General features: G+C 40.6%; 1 protein-coding gene across 1 annotated transcript in view; it reads left to right on the forward strand.

Annotated features, from left to right (window-relative positions):
• The window catches only part of EFNB2 (ephrin B2), a 56,965-nt gene extending 30,373 nt beyond the window's left edge, over positions 1 to 26,592 (forward strand). Inside the window, exons 3-5 of the mRNA XM_069757942.1 lie at positions 19,508 to 19,600; positions 21,656 to 21,769; positions 23,018 to 26,592. Of these exons, the coding sequence (XP_069614043.1) occupies positions 19,508 to 19,600; positions 21,656 to 21,769; positions 23,018 to 23,400 (590 nt within the window). The 3' untranslated portion in view covers positions 23,401 to 26,592. The remainder of the gene's footprint in view (positions 1 to 19,507; positions 19,601 to 21,655; positions 21,770 to 23,017) is intronic.
• Positions 26,593 to 27,124: the final 532 nt, after the last annotated feature.

Below are 27,124 nucleotides of genomic sequence, written 5' to 3' on the forward strand. Positions count from 1 at the left end.
AAGTGCAATCCCACACTTGTTTTGTTTGGCTTTTTTGCTAGGTTCACTAAATCGTAAAACTGACCTGATATTATGATTCTCTTCATTACGAGTTCATAGATACCGAACATGACTAGGTTACTTTTTATCTAAGCAGTGAAAAAAATTCCAAACTTTGCTAAAAAAAAAAAATTGCGCCATTTTCCGATACCCGTAGCGTCTCCATTTTTCATGGTCTGGGGTTGGTTGAGGGCTTATTTTTTGCGTTCCAAGCTGATGTTTTTATTGATACCACTTTTGTGCAGATACATTCTTTTGATCGCCCGTTATTGCGCTTTAATGCAATGTCGCGGCGACCAAAAAACGTAATTCTGGCATTTCTATTTTTTCGCTACGCCGTTTAGCGATCAGGTTAATGCTTTTATATCGGGTGATTCTGAACGCGGCAATACCAAATGTGTAGGTTTGATTTATTTTTTATTTTGAATGGGGCGTAAGGGGATTTAAACTATTTATATATTTTTTTTTCCACTTTTTTGTTTTACATTTTTTTTTTTTTTTTAACTTTTGCCATGCTTCAATAGCCTCCATGGGAGGCTAGAAGCTGGCACAACTCGATCGGCTCTGCTACATAGCAGCGATCATCAGATCACTGCTATGCAGCAGAAATGCAGGTGTGCTATGAGCCCCGACCACAGGGTGGCGCTCACAGCTATTGGGGATCAGTAGCCATAGAGGTCTCAAGGACCTCTATGGTTACAATGCAGAAGCATTGCTGACCTCCGATCATGTGACGGGGTCGGCGATGCGCGCATTTCCGACCGATAGTTAAATGCCGCTGTCGGCATTTGATAGCAGCATTTAACTAGTTAAAAGCGGCGGGTGAATCGCGATTTCACCCGCCGCTATTGCGGGCACATGTCAGCTGTTCAAAACAGCTGACAGGTCTCAGCTTTGATGCGGGCTCACCGCCGGAGCCCGCATCAAAGCGAGGCTTCTGACCTCGGACGTACTATCCCGTCCGAGGTCAGGAAGGGGTTAAGAGGCGATCAAAACATTGTACCCCAAAATGGTATCAATGAAAAACAAAACATCAGCTCAGGGGGAAAAAAAATAAACCCTTACCCAACCCCAGATTCCAAAAAATGAAGAATTTTGTGGGTCTCAGAATATGGAAAACAGCAAAAAGGCAGAGATGTTTACTGCCTAGGCCTCCAAACAAAAATAGAAATACCGATGAGGCAACCACTCACAACCTACCAAACTAATGGAGGGGGCAGCTGCCTGGCATATTACTGCACATAAAAGACTTGTATGTGGCGCTGTTCACATAACCTGGATGCTGTGCATCTCCATTAACAGCCTAGTAGTGCCACCCTTCTATTAGCTCAGGCGGGCTGCCCAGTGCTATCCAAATGCATCCCATATGAAGACACCACAGTTTACAAGACAGATGTGGCCCAACTGCACCCCGAAAAAAGTGCAAAAAAACACATATGTGAGGTCTCAGAATATGGCAACAAAAATGTTTGGGTTTTTTTGTGTGCAAATTTCTGATTTTTTTTTCTACCACTTAAGTAAAAAAATATATATATATACATGTATGGCATCTGCTTACTCATACTGACATGGTGAATCTTATTACCAGGTTAGTTTTACCATGTATTGAACATGGTTAATAAACACATCTCATCCCACAAAACACAAGCCCTCATACGGCAATATACATGGAAAAATAAAAAAGTTATTGCCCTTGGAAGATGGGAAGGAAAAAACAAAACAGAAAATCGCTTGGGGGTGAAGGGGTTGAAGATGTTCTTTTATCCATGTTAAAATTGAGAAGCTAGATTTTACTACTCATAAAGTCAGTATCAAAGATGAGTATTTGTATCAGTATCATTTAGAGTATTAAAAATTAACTTCTACTTTCTTGCCTGTGATTCCAATGGATTGATTAAAGCTTGAGGGGGAAAAAAAAAATCAAAGAAGCCTGCCAGGAAGTCCTGAAGCATGTTTGCCCCAATGGTCAAGCATGTGGATTGTACTACAATCTGTCTGTTCTCGGGACCTACAGATCACAAGAGTACCATGTACTTGCATGCACAGAATTGTTCCATTTATTGTCTGTGGGACAAAACCAAACTCTACACTTGTCAATGTCTGCCAGTCCTATAGTCGTCGAATTGACCGCCTCTCCATTCAGGCGAGGTACACATGAACTCCATTTTTTTGTGATCAGTGGAAATCCCTACAGTGTGACCCCTAACGATTATACAATTATCGCCTACTGTGGATTGGTGATAAATATTTGTTCCAGTTCCTTAACTTTTCTTAAAAGCTTTATCACTTTTCCATACCATTTTACAGGTTACATATAAAATATTATGGTTTCCATTATGTTTCAAAATGTAGTACAGTACTAGAGTGCTTGTTAAAAGGGCTCGTTCAGGTGACTGCATAAGTGGTCAGTGTGCACCACGAACCACACGTGGACCTATTATAGCTAGTGTGCTAGTGCATATGGCCAATTTTTCCATGGTCTGCATAAAAAAACTGTTATGCACTACTTTGGTCTTTCATGGACCAGAACCATGCATACAATAGAAGGCCGCTCTGGTACACGTCCGCAGTGTGGACAAACACATGGAGCTTTAATTTGCGGTTGTGATCGGCACAACTTTTAATATGGCTGTGTGAACTCAGCCAAACTTTGTATACAATGCAGATCACCAAATCAAACTTTGCGCAAGCTTTGAAGCAGTGAGGAATGCAGGGCAGTATCTTTAAAGTGAATGTTTTGTTATCCCATGGTAAAGCGTAGATGAGCTGATTGTGGAAATCATTAGTCTGCTGCAGATCATATAATTTCTTCTAGTACTCCATGTATATATTCTATATGCAGGTGCATTATGACTTGGCTAATGTTTATCTGCGTTACTGCAGTAATACATTCCCTCCATATGATTACCAGCGTAGGCTTTCCTTTCATGATTCTGTACTATTACATTTATTTGCCTAATTGAACGGGATTTCAGTGCACTTTGCGTTGAAAGGGACATTTCTCTCAAGAAAAGCTCACATACTACAATGTGTTCTTGCTTGTTGGGTTATGACCTATAGATATAAACTGATGGCATTTGGTACTAATGCAAAATAAATGTCGGCCTTCCTCATCATGGCTCCTAAAGCCCATACATAATTACAATTAAATCACTGTACAGAACAGTGGCCTCCTTATGTGTAATGTTCGGTATATATTTATTATTTCTCTTTTTAAAGAATCACAATAATGCAGAGGGTTTTCTATTTTGCCATTTCCCTAAAATATGAGCCGTTGATTTATTTATTTATTTTTTCCTCTGCTACTCAATTTGTCATTCGCATTAGTTGATAGTTAGCCAATGTGGACTGAATGAGCCGACATTATTTTAATGTGTACTTGGCCCTCATTGCTCCAGATTTCCAGGAAAAGAAGTATCTGGCATGCTTGAGTGGATAATTGAGGAATATGTGTGTTCTCCTCTTCTTAGGCTGGGGTCAGACTAGCGTATGGCATCCGATGCGAGAGCATTGGATGCAATATGCTAATGACCCTCGGCTCCTGCTCTGCTGCGAGCGGGAGCCGAGTGTCATGTGTCTGTGCTCCGAGCATCTCGTACAGAGGATCAGAGCACAGCTGCGGAGGAGTTGGAAAAATGAATTTCTCAATCTCCTCCATTGCTGGGTTCAACGTATATTGCCCATCACCCGGATAATATCCGAGTGATGTGCATTGTCTTTCTCGCACCCATAGGTTTATATGGGTGTGAGTGAGCCGAGACTCGGCCGAATCGCAGCATGCTGTGATTTCACTCGCACATTGAAAATGGCTGAGTAAAAAAGCTGTTAGCTGCCCCATAGATGAATACTGGTCCGAGTGCTATGTGATGTTTTATCGCATAGCACTCATCCGTATTCATCACTAGTGCGACTCGGGCCTTATAGAAATAAAGGTGTTTGGGGGAATTGGGAGTGATGACAGTCTACTGAACAAGTGGGTGTCTATACTGATCAAAAAAAAAAAAGGGAACACTAAAATCCCACATCCTAGATATTTTCCAGTTGTAAATCTTTATTCATTACATAGTGGAATGTGTTGAGAACAATAAAACCTACAAATTATCAATGTAAATCACAAGTAATCCCACAGAGGTCTGGATTTGGAATGATGCTCAAAATCAAAGTGGAAAATGAAGTTACAGGCTGATCCAACTTCAGTGGAAATGCCTCAAGACAAGGAAATGATGCTCAGTAGTGTCTGACCTCCACGTGCATGTATGACCTCCCTACAATGCCTGTGCATGCTCCAGATGAGGCGGCGGATGGTCTCCTGAGGGACCTTCTACCAAACCTGGACTAAAGCATCCACCAACTCCTGGACAGTCTGTGGTGCAACGTGACATTGGTGGATGGTGGGAGACATGATGTCCCAGATGTGTTCAGTCGGATTCAGGTCTGGGGAACGGGCGGGCCAGTCCATAGCTTCAATGCCTTCATCTTGCAGAAACTGCTGACACACTCCAGCCACATGAGGTCTGACTTTGTCCTGCATTAGGAGGAACCCAGGGCCAACCGCACAAGCATATGGTCTTACAAGGGGTCTGAGGATCTCATCTCGGTACCTAATTGCAGTCACGCTACCTCTGGCAAGCACATGGAGGGCTGTACAGCCCTCCAAAGAAATGCCACCCCACACCATTACTAACTCACTGCCAAACCAATTATGCTGAAGGATGTTGCAGACAGCAGATCGCTCTCCACGGCATCTCCAGACTGTCACATCTGTCACATGTGCTCAGTGTGAATCTGCTTTCATCTGTGAAGAGCACAGGGCGCCAGTGGTGAATTTGCCAATCCTGGTGTTCTGTGGCCAATGCCAAGCATCCTGCAGTGTTGGGCTGTGAGCACAACCCCCATCTATGGACGTTGGGCACTCAGATCATCCTCATGGAGTCGGTTTCTAACTGTTTGTGCAGACACATGCACATTTGTGGCCTACTGGAGGTCATTTTTCAGGGCTCTGGCAGTGCTCCTCCTGTTCCTCCTTGCACCAAGGCTGAGGTAGCGGTCCTACTGCTGGGTTGTTGCCCTCCTTCGGCCTCATCCACATCTCCTGGTGTACTGGCCTGTCTCCTGGTAGTGCCTCCAGCCTCTGGACACTACGCTATTAACCCCTTTACCCCCAAGGGTGGTTTGCACGTCAATGACCAGGCCAATTTTTACAATTCTGACCACTGTCCCTTTATGAGGTTATAACTCCGAAACGCTTCAACGGATCCTGGTGATTCTGACATTGTTTTCTCGTGACATATTGTACTTCATGATAGTGGTAAAATTTCTTTGATAGTACCTGCGTTTATTTGTGAAAAAAACGGAAATTTGGCGAAAATTTAGAAAATTTCGCAATTTTCAAACTTTGAATTTTTATGCAATTAAATCACAGAGATATGTCACACAATACTTAATAAGTAACATTTCCCACATGTCTCCTTTACATCAGCATAATTTTGGAACCAATTTTTTTTTTTGTTAGGGAGTTATAAGGGTTAAAAGTTGACCAGCAATTTCTCATTTTTACAACACCATTTTTTTTTTAGGGACCACGTCTCATTTGAAGTCATTTTGAGGGGTCTATATGATAGAAAATGCCCAAGTGTGACACCATTCTAAAAACTGCACCCCTCAAGGTGCTCAAAACCACATTCAAGAAGTTTATTAACCCTTCAGGTGTTTAATAGGAATTTTTGGAATGTTTAAATAAAAATGAATATTTAACTTTTTTTCACAAAAAATTTACTTCAGCTCCAATTTGTTTTATTTTACCAAGGGTAACAGGAGAAAATGGACCCAAAAAGTTGTTGTCCAATTTGTCCTGAGTACGCTGATACCCCATATGTGGCAGTAAACCACTGTTTGGGCGCATGGGAGAGCTCGGAAGGGAAGGAGCGCTATTTGACTTTTCAATGCAAAATTGACAGGAATTGAGATGGGACGCCATGTTGCGTTTGGAGAGCCACTGATGTGCCTAAACATTGAAACCCCCCACAAGTGACACCATTTTGGAAAGTAGACCCCCTAAGGAACTTATCTGGATGTGTGGTGAGCACTTTGACCCACCAAGGGCTTGACAGAAGTTTATAATGCAGAGCCATAAAAATAAAACAACATTTTTTTTTCCCACAAAAATTATTTTTTAGCCCCCAGTTTTGTATTTTCCCTAGGGTAACAGGAGAAATTGGACCCCAAAAGTTGTTGTCCAATTTGTCCTGAGTACGCTGATACCCCATATGTGGGGGGGAACCACCGTTTGGGCGCATGGGAGGGTTCGGAAGGGAAGGAGCGCCATTTGGAATGCAGACTTAGATGGAATGGTCTGCAGGCGTCACATTGCGTTTGCAGAGCCCCTAATGTACCTAAACAGTAGAAACCCCCCACAAGTGACACCATTTTGGAAAGTAGACCCCCTAAGGAACTCATCTTGATGTGTTGTGAGAGCTTTGAACCCCCAAGTATTTCACTACAGTTTATAACGCAGAGCCATGCAAATAAAAAATCTTTTTGTTTTCCCACAAAAATTATTTTTTAGCCCCCAGTTTTGTATTTTCCCAAGGGTAACAGGAGAAATTGGTCCACAAAAGTTGTTGTCCAATTTGTCCTGAGTACGCTGATACCCCATATGTTGGGGTAAACCCCTGTTTGGGCACACAGGAGAGCTCGGAAGGGAAGGAGCACTGTTTTACTTTTTCAACGCAGAATTGGCTGGAATTGAGATCGGACGCCATGTCGTATTTGGAGAGCCCCTAATGTGCCGAAACAGTGGAAACCCCCCAATTATAACTGAAACCCTAATCTAAACACACCCCTAACCCTAATTCCAACGGTAACCCTAACCACACCTCTAACCCTGACACACCCCTAACCCTAATCCCAACCCTATTCCCAACTGTAAATGTAATCTAAACCCTAACCCTAACTTTAGCCCCAACCCTAACTGTAGCCCCAACCCTAGCCCTAACCCTAGCCCTAACCCTAGCCCTAATGGGAAAATGGAAATAAATACATTTTTTTTTTATTTTTCCCTAACTAAGGGGGTGATGAAGGGGGGTTTGATTTACTTTTATAGCGAGTTTTTTAGCGGATTTTTATGATTGGCAGCCGTCACACACTGAAAGACCCTTTTTATTGCAAAAAATATTTTTTGCAATACCACATTTTGAGAGCTATAATTTTTCCATATTTTGGTCCAGAGTCATGTGAGGTCTTGTTTTTTGCGGGACAAGTTGACGTTTTTATTGAAAACATTTTTGGGCACGTGACATTTTTTGATCGCTTTTTATTCCGATTTTTGTGAGGAAGAATGACGAAAAGCCAGCTATTCATGAATTTCTATTGGGGGAGGCGTTTATACCGTTCCGCGTTTGGTAAAATTGATAAATCAGTTTTATTCTTCGGGTCAGTACGATTACAGCGATACCTCATTTATATCATTTTTTTATGGTTTGGCGCTTTTATACGATAAAAACTATTTTACAGAAAAAATAATTAATTTTGCATCGCTTTATTCTCAGGACTATAACTTTTTTATTTTTTTGCTGATGATGCTGTATGGCGGCTCTTTTTTTGCGGGACAATGACGCTTTCAGCGGTACCATGGTTATTTATATCTGTCCTTTTGATCGCGTGTTATTCCACTTTTTGTTCGGCGGTATGATAATAAAGCGTTGTTTTTTGCCTCGTTTTTTTTTTTTTTTCTTACGGTGTTTACTGAAGGTGTTAACTAGTGGTACAGTTTTATAGGTCGGGTCGTTACGGACGCGGCGATACTAAATATGTGTACTTTTATTGTTTGTTTTTTTTATTTAGATGAAGAAATGTATTTGTGGGAATAATATTTTTTTTTTTTTTTCATTATTTTGGAATATTTTTTTTTATTTTTTTTTTACACATTTGGAAATTTTTTTTTTAACTTTTTTACTTTGTCCCAGGGGGGGACATCACAGATCAGTGATCTGACAGTTTGCACAGCACTCTGTCAGATCACTGATCTGACATGCAGCGCTGCAGGCTTCACAGTGCCTGCTCTGAGCAGGCTCTGTGAAGCCACCTCCCTCCCTGCAGGACCCGGATCCGCGGCCATCTTGGATCCGGGGCTGGAGGGAGCAGGGAGGGAGGTGAGACCCTCGCAGCAACGCGATCACATCGCGTTGCTCCGGGGGTCTCAGGGAAGCCCGCAGGGAGCCCCCTCCCTGCGCGGTGCTTCCCTGCACCGCCGGCACATCGCGATCATCTTTGATCGCGGTGTGCCAGGGGTTAATGTGCCGGGGGCGGTCCGTGACCGCTCCTGGCACATAGTGCCGGATGTCAGCTGCGATAAGCAGCTGACACTCGGCCGCGCTCCCCCCGTGAGCGCGGCCGATCGGCTATGACGTACTATCCCGTCCAGGGTCAGATAAGCCCAGGGCACCTCGACGGGATAGTACGTCTAAGGTCACAGAGGGGTTAAGGATAAACTTGGCACACACGTCGTGAGATGCAGTGAAAATGTAATAAAGTATAGTACATACAGTAGACATTTTGGTCAAATTAGACCTTCATCAATGTACTAAACAAAAGAAAATAAACCAAGTAAAATAAAGTACGGTATATACAAAAAGGATACTTAATATTAGGTCAAACAGTATTCCGGTAATTGAATAACAGCATAAATTAGCTCGATACGGAACATGAGAATAGCAAAGAATTGCATTAGGTATGGCCGTAATGTACAGACAATTATATACAAATCCTAGTGAGGGAATTAGATGTAACCAGGGTGGAATGTTCAACAGTGTGGTGAGTCTAGCCATCGTGACTGTTAAACGTGTAAAAACACAAATCAGGAAAAGAAAATAGAAACCTACCCTCACTTAAGAGCTTATAGGTTTTGTGGGTCACATAGGGTTAACAACCTAAAAATCATAGGAAGGAAAGCATGCCATTGGTCACTAAAATATCTGGTACCATATCCTGGCAGGTGGTGCCCCGACAAAATTATATACCCCATTTGTGGTAAGGAGTCAGTCTCTGATAAAACAGTGTCCGACACTGTGGGGTTAAGATAGGAGAGACAAGTGGGGTATGTAATTTTGTCGGGGCACCACCTGCCAGGATATGGTACCGGATATTTTAGTGACCAATGGCATGCTTTCCTTCCTATCACTTTTAGGTGCTACCACAAGTGTGAAAGCACAACCAACATTCAAGGGACCAAAACATCAGCCACGAAGCATTGGTACTGAGATGTGGTCTGTGGTCCCCACCTGTAGAACCACTCCTTTATTGAGTTACTTGTTAATTGCCAATTTCCATCTGTTGTCTATTCCATTTGCACAGCAGCATGTGAAATTGATTGTCATATAGTGCTGCTTCCTAAAGGTACTGTCACACTAGACGATATCGCTAGCGATCCGTGACGTTGCAGCGTCCTCGCTAGCGATATCGTCCAGTGTGACAGGCAGCAGCGATCAGGCCCCTGCTGGGAGATCGCTGGTCGGGGAAGAAAGTCCAGAACTTTATTTCGTCGCTGGACTCCCCGTAGACATCGCTGAATCGGCGTGTGTGACACCGATTCAGCGATGTCTTTGCTGGTAACCAGGGTAAACATCGGGTAACTAAGCGCAGGGCCGCGCTTAGTAACCCGATGTTTACCCTGGTTACCATCCTAAAAGTAAAAAAACAAACACTACATACTTACCTACAGCCGTCTGTCCTCCAGCGCTGTGCTCTGCACTCCTCCTGTACTGGCTGTGAGCGTCGGTCAGCCGGAAAGCAGAGAGGTGACGTCACCGCTCTGCTTTCTGGCTGCCCGGCGCTCACAGCCAGACCAGAAAAGCAGAGCGCCGAGGACAGACAGCGGTAGGTAAGTATGTAGTGTTTGTTTTTTTTTTTACTTTTTAGGATGGTAACCAGGGTAAACATCGGGTTACTAAGCGCGGCCCTGCGCTTAGTTACCCGATGTTTACCCTGGTTACCGGGGACCTCGGGATCGTTGGTCGCTGGAGAGCTGTCTGTGTGACAGCTCTCCAGCGAGCAAACAGCGACGCTGCAGCGATCCGGATCGTTGTCGGTATCGCTGCAGCGTCGCTATGTGTGACGGTACCTTAAGTGGACAGTTTGATTTCACAGAAGTTTGATTTATTTGGAGTTATAGTCTGCCATCTAAGTGTTCCCCTTATTTTTTTTGAGCAGGTTTTTGAGCAGTGTGAATATATATATATATATATATATATATATATATATATATATATATATATATATATATATATATATATATATATATAATCTATATCTATCCTAGTGACTAGGACTAGAATGCCAGACTAGGACAGTGCAAGTCAGTTTGCTCATATTTACGTAAGGCCCCATTTAGACATCTGTGTTTTGCACTTCCAACTTACATGTTGCATCTGTTTTTTTTCTTGGATACCACAAGTATCCATTATAATCTATGGTGCTATTCTCTTGTCTGTGTTTACACGGACCGTGTGTGTATGCAAAACACATGGAGGAATGTCCACGTTTTCACGGTAACACAGATGAAAAAGTCCTGTACAAGTCTATGGGTCCGTGAAAAGTACGTGTAACACATGTTTGGCATCAGTCTATATTAAACATTGAAAAGGATAACAGAAGCTTTCTAATTTTATTTGTTTGTGAAAAACACTGATGGTAAAAATGAAATACAGACATTACACTGATGGTAAAAAAAGCACACCCTGACTGTACACTGGCACACTAATGATAAAAACTGACACAAAAACCGTACACTGATTAAATGATTACACCACTGACACAGACAGTACGCTGATGGACACTCGAATGACATACTGATGCAAAATAACAGCGGTACCATTTTTTTCACGTACACATTTATAGATCAATTGTTAAAAATGAAAATTAACTAAATGGTGAAGTAATCATGATGTTCTCTATTCTGGGAATCCCAATGAATGCGCTATTGCTGCACTTTCCGAGCCCCTACTTGTCTGTTTAGTTATAGTATACAGTAACTTACCCTGGCACCAAGTTCTCTGTGATCTTACTGTGCTTTTACATTTCTGCTTTCTAACATTACTTTGACCACTATGACTTGTTTGTCAGCCTTGGCTAAGGCACCTTAGAATAATTCCTTCCCAGCGAGGGATCATGTGCTCTGCTTCTTTTTAATATTTTCGGATCTTGCCTTTAAAACACTGTAGACCCTGTGCAAAGTCTGACTCCCGGGGAACGAAGGCTTCTGGTTGCTGCTGTAGATATAAAAAGATATAAATATAGAGACAAGGATTACTAGTGGATTATCAAATTGATGACACCGTGACACTGCATTAACTCCTGATGTCAGCTGGTCACATGGTATAGAGTAATAGACAGGCTGCAAAGACAGTCCAGCAGAATGCACTGTAAGGCAAGCAGACAATCGAGAGGAGGCAGAGCGTGGTCCTGCCGCCAAAGTATTTTCTGATAAGAGCTATGAGCTTGATAATCCTGTGAAGCGGACATTAGATCAGGTACAGCTCGCAATAAGGATTGCTTCCTAATAATGTGCAATTCTAAAGGCTTTCTCTCCCCTTTTTTTCAGTTTTTTTTTTTTTTTTTTTTTTACTGCGTAGAATAGATTTTTTTTTTTCTTTACCGAGACGAGGGATGTTTATTACTTACCTCCTTCTCTTGCAAAACTCAAATGGATATGACTAGAGAAATGAATATTCGTTTAACTAGGCTTTAAAAACTCTCAGGTTATTCATCGCACACTATGATTAAATTACCACATAGCGCGCGCAGAATGAAGGAAAAACTACACTCTAGACGTAATTAGAAAACAGATACTCTGTCTTCAGCTATCTGATACAATAGTCTGCTGCCGGGGATGGGGTTTGGCTGTTATTGCTGCATTTTCTTCAACCCACGTCAGTGAGAATGTATGTAGAAGTAAAAAGGCAGCCAGCTCAGAGCTCTATGTGATTAGTGCAGTGTTACTGTCTTGATAGGCCAAAATCAGCCAAGATCTATGCAGCAGCTTAGTCTCCTGGGAGGCAGGGTAATAACGATCAAATGAAGACATATTAAAATGTAATATTACTTCCCTTCCATGGGGACTGTATAAAAATCCTAGCCAGAAACAGATTGTGCCTGCTGCTTCTGTTTTAGCTGCTGATTCAATAGCTTTTCAATTTGAGTTAGCATTTCTAACACTAAAGGAAACGGATATATAGATACAGTAAATAGTCGAACAGACATGAGCCATGTGTTCCAAACAGCAGAGCTAACAATGTAGCAGGTTGGCATCCATTGTTTTCAATGCCATTGTTCATCCACCTAGCAATGATATGCCTAATGGCATGAAGGATATCCCCTTTAATCAAACCAAAGACATTGATCAACCGAACAGATGCTTTGTTTTGTGGGTCAGATACTGATGTGTGGACAAACCTATTCTGAGAATCTCTATAGACAGCTTTAGTATTCCAGAGGCATATTGGTTGAATAAGCTTTGAGTATTTGCTTGGAGTCATGATTCCGTTTGGTGTCACATTTTCTTAAGAAGTTGTAGACTGTTTCCAAGAAAATAACTAAGGCTACGTTCACATTTGCGTTGTGCGCCGCTGCGTTGGCGACACAACGCAAATAAAAACGCACCAAAACGCATGCAAAAACGCTGCGTTTTGCGACGCATGCGTCGTTTTTTGCCGAAATTTGGACGCAAGAAAAATGCAACTTGTTGCGTTTTCTACGCCCGCCGCTTGCGGCAAAAAAACCCCGCATGCGTCGCACAACGCATGTCCATGCGTCCCCCATGTTAAATATAGGGGCGCATGGCGCATGCGTCGCCGCTGCGTCGCCCGACGCAAACACGCAAAACGCTAATGTGAACGTAGCCTTAACATATTGTATCTCAAGAAATCTGCAGCACCAGACTACATCACTTTCATGGAAAAACTTAGCTTGTGTTCCATCCTTTAAAAATACATAGCAACAAGATGTGGCAACGTTTCACCAAGTAAAAGCCTTTTTTTTCAAGCCAAAGCTTACAAATAAAATATAGCCAGCTAACAATTTTCATAAGTGAAGTATTCTGGTGCCTCAAATTTAGAGATGCCATATAATTTTTTTTGAGCCTAGGGGAAACCAAACAGAGGAAATATGGAAGTCTACTAACGGTACTTGCAATCCTTCAACAAAGTTACATATATTTCTACTCATATTGCAGTAATGTATAGACAAACCTTACCACTCCTGCCCAAGACATATAGGCAGGGCTGTGGAGTCGATAAGCCAAACCTGCGATTCCTCAATTTCCCTGACTTCCGACTCTGACTCCACAGCACTGCCTCACCGCTGAGCATGCACATAAAGTGCAGCACAGATTCATCTCCGAAGCCGAGATCCTTTGATCAAGAACAGACAATTATAGGACATTTTATAACTTTCCCAAATTCTTAGGAAAAAAATGTACATCACATTCTGCATTAAACTAATGTACCCAATTTATTATATATTTTAGGAGGCTGTCTGTCCATTTTTTTTACTGACTCCACCAAAATGGACACTGACTCCAACTCCACGACTCTGACTCCACATTGAACCAACAAATAACTGGTGTCTTATTCTAGTTCAATCTGTTGCTTACCATGTCATGCTGGGGACAAATGGTATTGGCATCAAAGCTGATGTGCCAAATGTACAGAAAACAGTGAAGCACTCACCTTCTCATTGTCAGTGGGGGGTATATATGCCAAGTAGCCAAGCTGTGCCATATGTTATCAGGAGCAATGCACCTGTTGTAGAACTGGTAACCAGTCTGTGACTGGCTGAGCAACACACTAAGTAATTGCCAGCAAGTTCAACGTCTTAAGTGCAATCAGATAATTTATTTAGACTTTCTATAGAACATTACTGTCCAGAAACAGAGACTAAACTATACATACAATAGTTCTCAACTGGGAAAAGACATATCACACATCTATGCTATATTCACACCTTCATATGGCCCTTAAAAATAAACTTAATGAGAACATTAGGCATCATTATCTTAATTAAGAAGGAGATCTTACATTTCTTATGTTAACATTCACACCATGCATCATAAATTAAAAATTCAGTAGCACTTTGTTCCTAGGACAACAAAATCCAAGAGCAAATGATAAAATAATTGGAGCAAATGCTCTTAAAGTAGGAACAGCTTTCAGCCTCGGGCACTAGAAATTGCACATTACATTTTGCCTCCACTCTTTAAGTTTTTTTTGGCTATTGCATTTGTAAAAACAAGAGGTCGGGATTATTAATTCCCTTTTAAATGGCAGGAAATTAATGTTGTGATTTTATTATGGAGACAAAAACCCAATCCACTAAAACCATAGCACAAATTGGGCAAATCTGTTCATAATGTGTTGAGTTATTAGAGCTTTCTTCATTTTTTTTTTTTTTCTTTTCTTTCTTTGAATGAGGTAAAAGCTATTGAGCGTGCACTGTGATATATCCGTCATTGAAGAATTAATATGGGTATTTTCAAGATCCATTTAAGTCTGACATTTCTAAGTGAAGGCTGCTGCATCAATGCAAATGACTAATTCATTTCAGCTTTAAATGTGGTTTCTGAAAAAATGTGTACACTTTTCAAACATCTAAATTGTAACAAAATCCAATAAATGTTCACTATAAGATCATGCAAAACGGTTTCTAAACAATTCAAACAAATATTTCTTAAAATTCACAAACCTGACGCTAGGAGGTAGAAGGTTAGCAGCTGAATCTCATCTACTTGGTTGTGTTGGTTGGTGTTGCATCCTTTTTAATATTTTCATAAAGTGATATAATTAAAAAGGTATCCCGTCACTAGCGTATGACGTTACATTATAGTTTGATGCCTATTCAACTTCTGGGATCTCCAGCGATCCTCGGACTGAAGGCTCTTCAGTGATCTTGTAGCACTGTTATTATTTAGATCTGCCGAGATCCCAGTGTTTGGCTCTTCCAACAACTATGAAGTCATGCAACATCCTGGTGAGCCCCACCAACCATGATGTGAGGACATATCCTGATGAGATCCCCTGGGTTCCCTGTGGTTGGATCTCTACCAACCATGTGAGGGCATATCCTGGTGAGATACACTGGAATCTCTACCAGTCCTAGGACTGAAAGCTCTGCAGACATCATGCAGCACCATTATTTTCTAGATCTGCTGGAATATCAGTGGTTGTATCTCCAACATCCTTGAAGGGAATGAATTTCCACTAACCATGATGTGATAGCATATCCTGGCAGGATCTTCTAGGATCTCAGTGGTTTGATCTTCATAAGCCATGAAGTGATGGCATACCATGGTAAGATCCACATGGAATCCCAGTGGTTGGTTCTTGACTGCTCATGAATTGATGGCATACCCTAGCGAGATGGGAATACCTCTTCATCTATCCTACTGCTTATGGATGTATCATTTGTAGACTATTTTCTATGACAACCAATAGATATGAGTCCCGCTGTGAGCTACAATGCAGCCATGAAAAAACACAAGAAATAGACCATAAAGGGGATCACCCAAGGCAATGGATTAAGTATGAAAATTACAAATTTTATTAGAATAACACTCATGGACATTGGAAACAACCACATGGAGCACACAATTAAAAGCATTTAAAATTGGTCACACATAGGACCTAGAAACATGAACAAATGGCCCATAATAGAACCCTCCTCCTAGATGCGATCCCTCCCCAAACGCACTGTAATAGCTAATAATAATATATAGTACAGTGTAAGATGTCTGCATGAACAGCACTATTGGAATATAGGGTAAAGCAACACAACCTAAGGAGTATAGTTGTGACCATGATATATAATGCACCAGTCTGTGAATACCTCACACCAGCAGGATTACCTATATAACACAAACAAGCAGATATGCAAAAAAAAAAAACACCTTTTTGCAATAACGTAAGACATAGACAAAAGCTTAATAAAGCATACACAGTGAATCAAATTGACCCCAAACCACACATACGGTATGTAGGTCTACTCCATTAGGCTGGGTTCCCATTGCGTTATGGGACCGCGTTAAACGGACAGCGTTGCACGGCGAAATTAACGCCGTGCAACGCGGCCGTTAACGCGCCCATTCACGCTAATGGGAACGTGCTTCCATGTTCGGCACGCGCTAGCGACGCGCCGGTGATTCCTGGCGTGCCGCGGACGCTGCTTGCAGTGTCCGAGGCGCGCCCGCGGTCCGTTCCCCGCTCTCGCAGATCGGGGATCTGCGAGAGCGGGGACGTTACCGCGACCCCGACCGCAGCCCCATAGAAAACATTGCGTTAGTGCAATCCGTTTAGCGCTAGCGGATTGCGCTAACGCAATGTGACCCTAGCCTTAAGGTATAGAGTTGTATATAATACAGAGTTAGTTGTGTAGCGATTCCACTGGTCTAGTCTAACGTGGTATATAACCCGTGCCATTAAATTGCAAAAGCTCCCATAGTAAGGGAAATAAAAGATCTGCTACAATGCAGCCATATGTAACCAAGGACTGGTACAAGATAACTGATGTGATCTTATAATGCCTATAATGGGTGAGCAAACACTTTCAAAGCTAATCTGAATTAGAACTTCATTTAGACCTCGGGGATATGAACCTGCATTCCCTCTTCAGACAGATTTAGGAAATAAAATAAGCTAGAAAAAGTAACATTTTTACTGAATAATTCACAAATAAAATGCAATGTTTTTGTAGCGCCGCAGGCAAAGCTAATCCTGTTGGAATGTTCCGGCGTGACTCTTGATACCTTTTATTAACATTAGAATGTCTGAAATGTAAATATGGTCACCTGATAGCTGCTCTCTTTGGTGGTTTCTATGGTGATTTGACTATTCGATTTAAAGCGTTTGCTTTAAATGTCATTGTCATCTGCTTAGAATACAAAATGGCCACAGAGAATACCCCTTCAATATCAGAAAGGCCTTCCAGTCATTTCATGTGTTTGCTTAATAAAAAAGCCTTTATTGTGCCTTGAAAAGGAAGCAAAGGAATTCATCCAAACTGCTGTTGTTCTGAATTTCCCTACAGAGGTTGTTACAAGTAGTCAGTTTTAATTAAGGGTGTAATGTGGCTTTGGCCTTTTGCTATGCGACCAGATAACGCTTCATTTTAAGGATGAGCTTTGCAGTGCCCAGAGCTATTTTCGGAACCTCCAAAAGATCTTGCAAGAAAGACTGTGACATGCAAAATTACTCGACATAAAGGCCCTTATGAAATGCTGCATTAAAAATTAAATAATAATGGTAATACTAAAGTAACATGCACTAGTATGACAAAACGGCTTAGCGGGAGCTGCGGTTTCTAGTTCTGAAGCCGAATTCTTTTGATATAGAGAAATGCTTCCTTGAGTCAGATTTATGTTGGCATTCTATTACGTGAGGCTCCTAGGTGGAATTGGATCCTGACGCTTCTATAATCAACTATGCTATAGGTGGGTTCCATTTTGTTATAAAATGTTGTGTTGCATTAACTCCTCCTGTGCCGCACACTAGCAAGCCAGTCACCATCTTCCAATATAATCCACGATTGACCGCTTTACACAAGATGCAAGACTCTTTTTTTTTTTTTTTTTTTTTTTTTTTTTTTTTTTTTTTTTTTTCAATGGTAAATACATTTTGTCGCTGACAAAGAACAGGGCACCCTGCAGCTTTTCTTACAATTAAAAAAAAAAATGCTTCAGCATAGCTCCAGCACGGCTTTTACTTTCTGTGCACCTATTTCTCCTCTATCTTGTTTGCCAGTACATCGGCAAATAGGTTGTAAAAAAACACTTTTATCAAAGACACATTTGATTTATGTCTAGGGCTGCTGCTTGCTATTGATTTTTGTTTCCGCTAAAAAAAAAAACCGATGTCTCCATTATTTTGTGAGCCTTGTGTTCTAGTGTCACGCTGTCAGATGTACTCATAGATTAGATTACTATCGCTTTTTTTTCTTTCCTTAAAGGAGGGCTTGGAATAATAAGTTTGAGAGGGTTTTAGAGGGAGACATTGGAATGACTGTGTTAATGGAAAAAAGCAAAGCCAATGTGGACTGTGTAGTACATGCAAGTGCAGATATAGACAAGGTAAAGAGACATTTATAGGCATTGTGAGAGGTAGCGTCATGTCAACAATAGATGGATGGGTGGTACACGCATGCTGTACTCATACAATGAAATATCTGGACAATTAGTGGATGTGAAGTAAGCGTCTTCCTAGAGCCAAAGTATTGTCTGTGTGAAAAATACAAATTACAGTTCTATTCACAAACCAGGCATGCCACTAGGAGATATAGGCTAGTAGTGATGATTGGGTTATGCAAGACTAGATCTAGTAAATTTATACTGGGAGCCGCTGATCTTTCCAAACATGTCTTTGGGGGGCACCCCCATTACCATTGGATGATCAGCTGGCCCTGCCGGACTCGTGTATGGCTAGTTTTCAGGAAAGCAAGGATTATGCTTAAGGGGGTTGTCCACTAATCAGACAACCCCTTCTTAAATACTGTATTCCCCTTGTAAAATAAAAGCCTCTTATACTCGTCTGCCGTTCCAGCTGCGTTTCAGAGATGTTGGCGCCAAGTTGTTCCAAGACCCACATTGCGTTATGCCTCTTTAGCCCGCAGCACATCAGCAGACGCTAATGTGCTGCAACGCCGACATGTCAAAGGTTCATCTGAAAGAAATGAGTGTAGCTGATTAGCTGTACGGCTCCCGAGGCATAACCATATCATGCGAACTTGGGGAGACCCGGCGTGGGCATGGGAAGGGTGTATAAGATGTTTTATTATACAAGGTTGAATATAGTATTTAGTGAGTTGTCCTAGTAGCCAACCCATTTGATTATGTCCAGCCATGCAGGTAAACTTGTCCTCTTTATTGAAAAAACAAAGCCAAACCTGTTTATGGGGTATCCTGAGCTGATGGCCAATAGCAAAAAAAATAAATAAATAAGCACTTCTGTGACCAGCTTTACCCTTAAAAAAAAAAGGAAACTTGAGAACATTTTTAAGTTTGCCAGAAGCCCTTTGATGTCTAACATAGGCCCTTGTGGCCATACGAATCAGACCGATTGTGTTAATCAAAATCCTATATGTTGTTTTGAATGCAAGATCATATGATGAAATGTTCTGTGATTGGTTTGACAGGAGCCAGCTAACTATTCTTAATGGCAACAATTACCTGATACATTACACCATCCATGCAATTTCCTGATCTTATTTACACAATATAATAAATGGCACAAATGTGGGAAAACACTTTAAATCAGCGATTCCAGGTGGAAGCCTTCAATTCCCCCAGATTAGAATTTACAGTGTTTTGTGACTCTGGGATCAAATGGTCATTAGTTTGCAGTGGACTGTAGACAACTAACAGACCATGCATCTGTGCAATGTATACAATACAGAATTTGTTTTAACCATTTTATTACCTGTTTCTCTGCAGCTACATCGAATGGTTCTTTAGAAGGTGTGAATAACCAGCAAGGAGGTGTATGTGTAACTAAAGCCATGAAGATCCTTATGAAAGTTGGGCAAGGTGAGAAACTTCACTTTGGTATTCTTTTTATGATTTTTAACTTGCAGTTGATGTAACTTTTTCTTTCATCTTATTTTGGTCTAAGTGGGATACTTTTCTGTTTAAAAACCTGCTTGCAAATTTTTTTTATATAAATGTTGTATATTCTTCTTTAGGGCCCCTATACACATTAAGGCCAGACAAACCTGCTGGATTTCGTATAAACAGCCAACTTCTAATGTGTATTCCCATACACATTAGAAGGTTGGCCGGTTATACGAAATCCAGCAGGTTTGTCCGGCTTTAATGTGTGTAGGGGCCCTAAACCATACCCCAGGTAGTTTTGGGGAGAGAAAGCACAAGCAATTTAACCCCTTAATGACCGCCAATACGTCTTTTAACTGACCTGAGATATAAGAGAATAGCCTCCCCGTACAGATGACAATCCAGCATCTGTTGGTTGTACGCTATAGCTGACAACTTGCTGTATCAGCCACGATCAGTATTTGCACCTCCTAAATCTGTTTAACCCCTTAGATGCTGCTGTGAATAGTGACTACATCATTATAAATGGTTAACAGAGTGTGGGGGCTTCTTCTTTATCCCAATTGGTGCCCTCAGATCATGATTTTGTTGTCCTGATGTTTGCGATGGCAATTCATGACCAAATAGCGGCCTTAAAGTCTGACGGCTATAGTAATCTGTTTAGAAGTTAGCAACATTTAGGTGGTAAAAATACACATTTTCATTTCTGTCATGTCACTTTGCATTAATTCCTGTAAAGCACCAGAAGGGTTAATAAACTACCTGACAGCAGTTTTCAATATGTTTAGGAGTGCTGTTTTTAAAATGGTATCACGTTTGGGGGTTTCCCAATATATGGGACCCCTAAAGTCACTTCAAACATGGATAAGTCCCTAAAAAAATAAATGTGGTAAATTTCTTTGAAAAAATGAAATTGCTGCTACATTTTTAAACCTCCTAAAATGCTAACAAAATAAAATAACATTTTACAAATGGTGCTGATGTAAAGCCGACATGTGGGAAATGTTATTTATTAATGGTTTGCTGTTGTATGACTATCTGGATTAAAGGGATAATCATTCAAATTTAGAAAATTGCTAATTTTTTAACATTTTTCTCAAATTTTTTATATTTTTTATAAATAAACACAAAAAATGTTGAACTAAATTTACCATTATCATAAAGTATGTGTCACGAAAAAACAATCTCAAAATCACTGGGATTTGTTGAAGCGTTGCAGAGTTATTACCACATAAAATGACACTGGTCAGATTTCAAAAATTTGGCTCGGTCACTAAGGGGTTAAACTGAAATGATTTCCGTTTTGTCCATATAGGCAATAAGCTGCCGCCAGAGGTGTGTGCCAGCAGCTTTCTTCTCATTGAAAACACCCTACCAAGCCCAGTGTACATGTTAGGGGCAGTTGGGAGAGATTGCTGTCTCATGAATGGCTATCTTTAGGCAGTTGGCCGTCGACCTGAAAATTATAATTACCAAAAAAATATACATTTTCGGATAAAGGTATACAGCTGAGAATGTATTTCTTTCTAGGCATAACGGTGTTGTGTAGAGTGCCCTGACCGCTTCTCCTTCCTGTAGATATAGATCTCAGACATTGTTGTGTTTTATCCAATCCTTAGGCGTGTACCCAAATAAATGAATATTAATAATGATTATGCCTTTGCTTCCGTTAAATATTGTTTCAGCAGATTTATTATTTATCACATAATCTATATACGCGTCTTTGCGACTTCACATATAGATAACCGATTAAGTGTCAAGAATGAATAATATTTCCAATTAGACCTTGGTTTAGTAGTCAATCAACTCACTCTGTTAAATTGAAATGTCATTTGCTGAGCTTTGCTTGCCAACTGTGAGAATCCCTATAGTTCCTGCAGATGGCCTTACAATCTGAGTCTAAAATAACTTGCGTTGCATGATTTCTTAAAGGGAAATTTTTGTCCTTGTTCCTTTGTGTTCTTGCCCAAATACTTTGTTTTTCTGTATACTTCTGTAGTAAAACTATATATCTTTTTTTTATCTCTTTAGATCCTGACTCTCCAGGTTCCAATCCGAATTCAAATCCATCTAAACGTCCAGATGAACAGGCTGGCTCAAATGGAAAAAGCTCAACCACTAGTCCATTTGTCAACAGCCCTGCAAGTAAGTCTCAGTCCGCATGTAAAAATGCTCTTGTTCTAACCATGTCTATCTACCTAGCTTTCTATTGTCATTCTTCTGCATGCATGTCTGTCAGAATACACGGAATTTTTTTTTATTGTTACACCCTTCTGTATTCTAGTGTTATATACTATTATCCCAGCAAGAGATCACTTTAGAGATTGGGAGCTTTTAACATTGACAGTACAGACAGGAATATCGTACTCTCCCAGAATATCTCTATTTCTATATTTAGAGATCAAGCAGATCCAGAAAGTAGTTCATGTTAATACATGTGAAAAATAAACTTCTATATTTTGATCTGCATTAGCCTAAAGGTTTCCAATATGTCCCAGTTGCTGTCTAATGATTAAGTGCAATAATAAAGGGATTTTATGGCTACATTTTATTTGAATATAAATTATAAGTACAGGATGACTTCAATGATGCCATATGTACGGAAGTGTTATAACTAACCATTGTAACGGTATGGTGTGGCATGACCCGCTGATGTGAAAAGTGGGAGGAGTCGCGCACCATGTGCGCATCCATAATATCCCCTATTGTGCTCATTATGTTCTATGTGCTTATTCTAATTAATTCCTAATGTGCTGAGAGCACAGAATATCAGACTGTTCAATGTGACACTTTTTATTGCCTGCCAGATGTGTAGTCATTTGTTTAGTTAATTGTGTATTACATAAGCAGAATCATTAATATTTCTACTGTGCTGCACAAATTAACTTTTGGTTTTCAGGAGGGTAGATGGCTTCTTCTGCCTTGAGACCTTGGTTAGAGCGAATGCTGTCACTTGCATCAGGATACAGGGACTTAGCTTTAGCTCCCTCAGGCACTAAATGGGTTAATCAGCGAAGAACAATAAGATAATGTTTCCTACTATTAGGGCAACTCCTCTGGGGATTTCTGTAGTGTAATATAGTAACAGGACGTCCAGCAATTGCTAGAAGAGACGCACAGCATCCAGTCTGGCTGTCTTGGTTGATGGATGTCCATAAAAGAAACAATGTGGTTGAACATCAGCATAGAAGTAAGATTATGAGACACAAAGTCTTGTTTAATATTGATCACGTTTGCATTTTGCTACCTATAATGGGAATTGAATGTCAGAGTTTAGATGAGAGCCAGTTCACTGTAGGAATTCTGCAGAGAATTCATAATGATCATGGCAGCCAAATACTACAGGAACTCATTTATTCAAGGATCTTAATGTTTGGCTTTCTTTCTCCCTAGGTTCTAGCACAGACGGCAAAAACTCTGGACATACGAGTATCATAGGATCCGAGGTGGCCTTATTTGCAGGGATTGCTTCAGGGTGCATCATCTTCATCGTCATCATAATCACTTTAGTGGTGCTTTTGTTGAAATACAGAAGACGACACAGAAAGCATTCACCTCAACATACAACAACTTTGTCCCTTAGTACATTAGCCACACCAAAGCGCAGTGGCAATAATAATGGTTCAGAGCCAAGTGACATTATCATCCCTCTAAGGACTGCAGACAGTGTTTTCTGTCCCCATTATGAAAAGGTCAGCGGAGATTATGGACATCCTGTTTACATTGTGCAGGAAATGCCACCACAGAGTCCAGCAAATATTTACTACAAGGTCTGAGGATAGTGGTGGTACCTTATGACAATATTAAGGATAAGCAAGGTCCATTGCTTCCTGATGGGGTTTTTTTGGTGATTCCTTATGCATAAAAATGGACTTGCATTGGGGACCAGGCACAAGTGAAAACCTTTCTTCAGAGAATGCCTCTTTGAGCTGCACAGCATGGGATCTGATGGTTCCTGTGAAAAGTGCTTTCTATGAGCTGGAAGACTATGACAAAATACCCATTCTGAAAGCTATACCCTGGTCATGTTCACCCTCTTTTTAAGCCATGAGCACCAGGCATCCAAGCGCATACAAAACCAGGTTAATATAGACAGAATCACAGATTTTTTTTAAATTTTAGGCATTTTAAGGATGCTTTAGAATATTTATCTTGAAATGCAATCTTCTGATTCCACATCGACTAGCTTTCTCAGTGCATATTGGATTTATCAGCGACATGTGTGTAAGACTTACGAGGAAACACAAAAAAAATCGCATTTTCTGCTTTTAGTCCATCACTGTTTCATATTCTCTGTCTAGGTTGATTCTTAACCTTCACACCAAACTTCCTTCACTCCACCTCCTATATCACTAATGGAACATTAACCTTTGTAGACTTGTGCTCCATCCATTTCTACCGCAGTCACACTCGAATGGGTAATATATTATGGAAATTGTATTTGCTAATACAGAGCCTTCCAGCAAAAGAAGTCAGACTGTCGGCAAGCCCAGGAGTCCATAGGATAAACTGCTGAACCCTATGGCTGCTGCCTCTGAAATAAGGCATGGAACAGGAACCTAGAGGCAGCAAAGCACTTTGATATCTTTGTTTTAAGGAGGCAAGTGAATTGCAGTGGAGTAAGATTGCAGCTGAAGGAGTTCTATCTGTAGTAGCAGTATGACGAATGCAGAAAACCTTCACGACGAATGCAAAAGCAGGTAGAGAAGGCCAATAGTAAGTGACTATGAGGCTAGACTGTTGGAGATATAGGCAATAAGAGGATGTTATAAGAAACTCCTAGTCTGTTGTGACTGAATTTAGAAGCAGACTCAGGTGCTATACTGACCATAATATTCCTCAGCTAGGAAAAGCTTTCAATAGCCGAAAGCCAAATCTGACCATCGAGGTCATAGCAGAGCAAATATTCCACATGTCCACTTTAATTATTTTTTCTTTTTTCTCATTGGTATATTTTTGAGAAAGCCACATTACCTGGCTCTTACAGAACGATTGGACACTTTTTTTGCTTTGTGGTCATGCTTTCGCGGAGGAGTGCGGCATAGGAATCTTAGCTGACATGGCATTTCGCTGGTGCTCTTATTTCAAAGAAAAGCACATGTGGCAAACATTTTACAGTTCTTAGGTATAAAATAAATTATTAGTATGAAGAACAGGAAAGAATTAAAAAGACTTATTTAATAGGTGTATAGCACACAGGGGATATATAGTAAAAAAAAAAAAATATTTTACTAATATATAATTTAATATTGCACAGCCTGCCCCACCAGAAGATGTGAAATCCAGTTTAGGCTTAACTGTTGGCGTTACTGAACAGAGTCGGAAGCCGCTTCTGTGGCGGGAGGAAAACAACTGTAGTCCAAAAATAACAATAGTGAGAAAAAAGAGGAAAATAACAAAGCCCTCTCAAGGCGTCTCACACAAGAGCAGACTAGGAAGTTCAAGCCCAAAAAAGCAGGAAATCAGTGTTACTGCATCATACGTGTAACAAAGATGAGAAGATGTTATGTCAGCCATTCTCGACATTAGAATTTCCTTTTTGCCTTAATGCAACAACGTTTCTAGACTTCAGCAGGTTACAGAGCGCAATACCTAGTTATTCCTTTCTTCTACCTTTCTCCCCTGTCACCATCTTCCCTTTCTGTGTTTTTTTTTTTTCCTCCTTCTTTCTCCTACATTTATGTGCTATGCAAAACAGATATCATCAACACAGTCCTGTTTCTATGGTAACACTTTGCTCTCTGAATTGGAAAGAAAAAAAATTAGTAACAACGTTTTAAGGTTCTCGAGTCTCTAAGGAGCACCTGCAACGGAGAACTGTCAAAGGACTGATTGATCCTTTTTTTTTTTTTTTTCTTTTTTAATTCTTGGACCTGAAAATTACATTGGCACAAAGGAATAGTTGTGTGGTCATTTAAACAAATGCAAGATGGCAAGTCCTTGTTGGCATATGCCACAAATCTTCCTTTCTAGCAATTCAGTGTGATGCACAGAATTGTCACTATGTAGGTTCACTACGTTGACAGGAACTACTCCGTCTGTGGTGCCGTTTCTTTTTTTAATTTTTTTTTTTTTTTAGGTCATCCTATGTGCTATAGAAAGGACGCTTTATTTTTTTAACAAATTGACCACGTCCGTCTTTTTAATTTAAGCTGTGAAAGTCGAAATCACAACTGCAACAACCTGCATACAGTGTCAAACCATTTTACTTTTATCGTCTGTTTTGTGTCTGACGCCGAATGACAATCTTCAATCTGTTCCCTTTTGTTTAGAAGTCGGTTCAGGTTTGGAAATTTTTTTTTTCAGTTTCTGTAAATGCCTTGCTTGTGAGATCATATGATCCTTAGTCACCTGACTTAGGAATTTGCACCATTATGTCAAAGTGAAGATGCTGTAAATACATGAAGAACTGTATCTGGATTTGGGGTGTGTCCGTAGCCTTATTCACCTTTTTAAAATATTAATATAGAAAATTACACATGGGAAAAAAAAAGACAGAAAATGGATTTTCTTAACTAGATTGTGTACATAGAGCAATGTTGGATTTTTTTACAAAGTCTAAGCAAAATGTTTTGTATAAAATTGAATTTTTGCTATGTATTTAGCTACCGCTTGTTTAAAGGCAGTGTCATTTCCCTTTGCACTGTAATGAGGAAGAAAAGGTAAAAAAAGGTTGCCAAATTGCTGCATATATGTGCCGTAATTGTGTACCATGAATATTTATTTAAAATAATTTTTGTCCAATTTTGTAAGTAACACAGTATTATGCCTGAGTTTATAAATATTTGTTTCCTTTTTTTAAGAAACGAGATAGCCTTCCCTAGGTTTACAACTTTTGCTTTAGTTTCACATTGTATTTAGCCCTTCAGTCCCTTCCCTACCAGACAACAAAACTCTACAATTTCACATTCCACGTCTGTTTCAAACTGAATTTGTTCTTAAAAAAATAAAATATTTTTTCCTATGGACATTATTGTGATTTGCGTCTTCTTTCTAATATTTTCTCATGTGGTTGGACACTCATGCAGGAACACTAAACCTTAAACTAAAGAATATAAGCAATGCATGATGAACTAATTCTCTGTTTATCTTAAAGGGGATGTCTGGCCTTAGGCCAGGATCACACATACGCGAGATACGGCCGGGTCTCGCAGGTGAAAACCCAGCTCTGGCGCCGGCACTTGGGAGCGGAGTGTGCAGCTCCATGTATTGCTGCACGCTCTGCTCCAGAGTGTCGGCGCAAGAGTTGGGTTTTCACCTGCGAGACTCAGCCGTACCTCGCGTATGTATGATTCCGGCCTTAGGGTACAAGTCTGCAGTCACTTGATGTGACTGCAGACTTGTGACCCCTTACAGTGCATGCGCTGCATGCTGTTAGGATTATCCAGGGACTATTGTGTGACCACATGTATGTGATTTACATACACGCAATGAAGTGCCGACTAGGCATGTGGGGCCTTGCTCAATGCAAGTGTATTGAGTAAGACAGGACAAGTCTAG

This window comes from Ranitomeya imitator, chromosome 3 (assembly GCF_032444005.1).
Source record: "Ranitomeya imitator isolate aRanImi1 chromosome 3, aRanImi1.pri, whole genome shotgun sequence".
Taxonomy (NCBI): domain Eukaryota; kingdom Metazoa; phylum Chordata; class Amphibia; order Anura; family Dendrobatidae; genus Ranitomeya; species Ranitomeya imitator.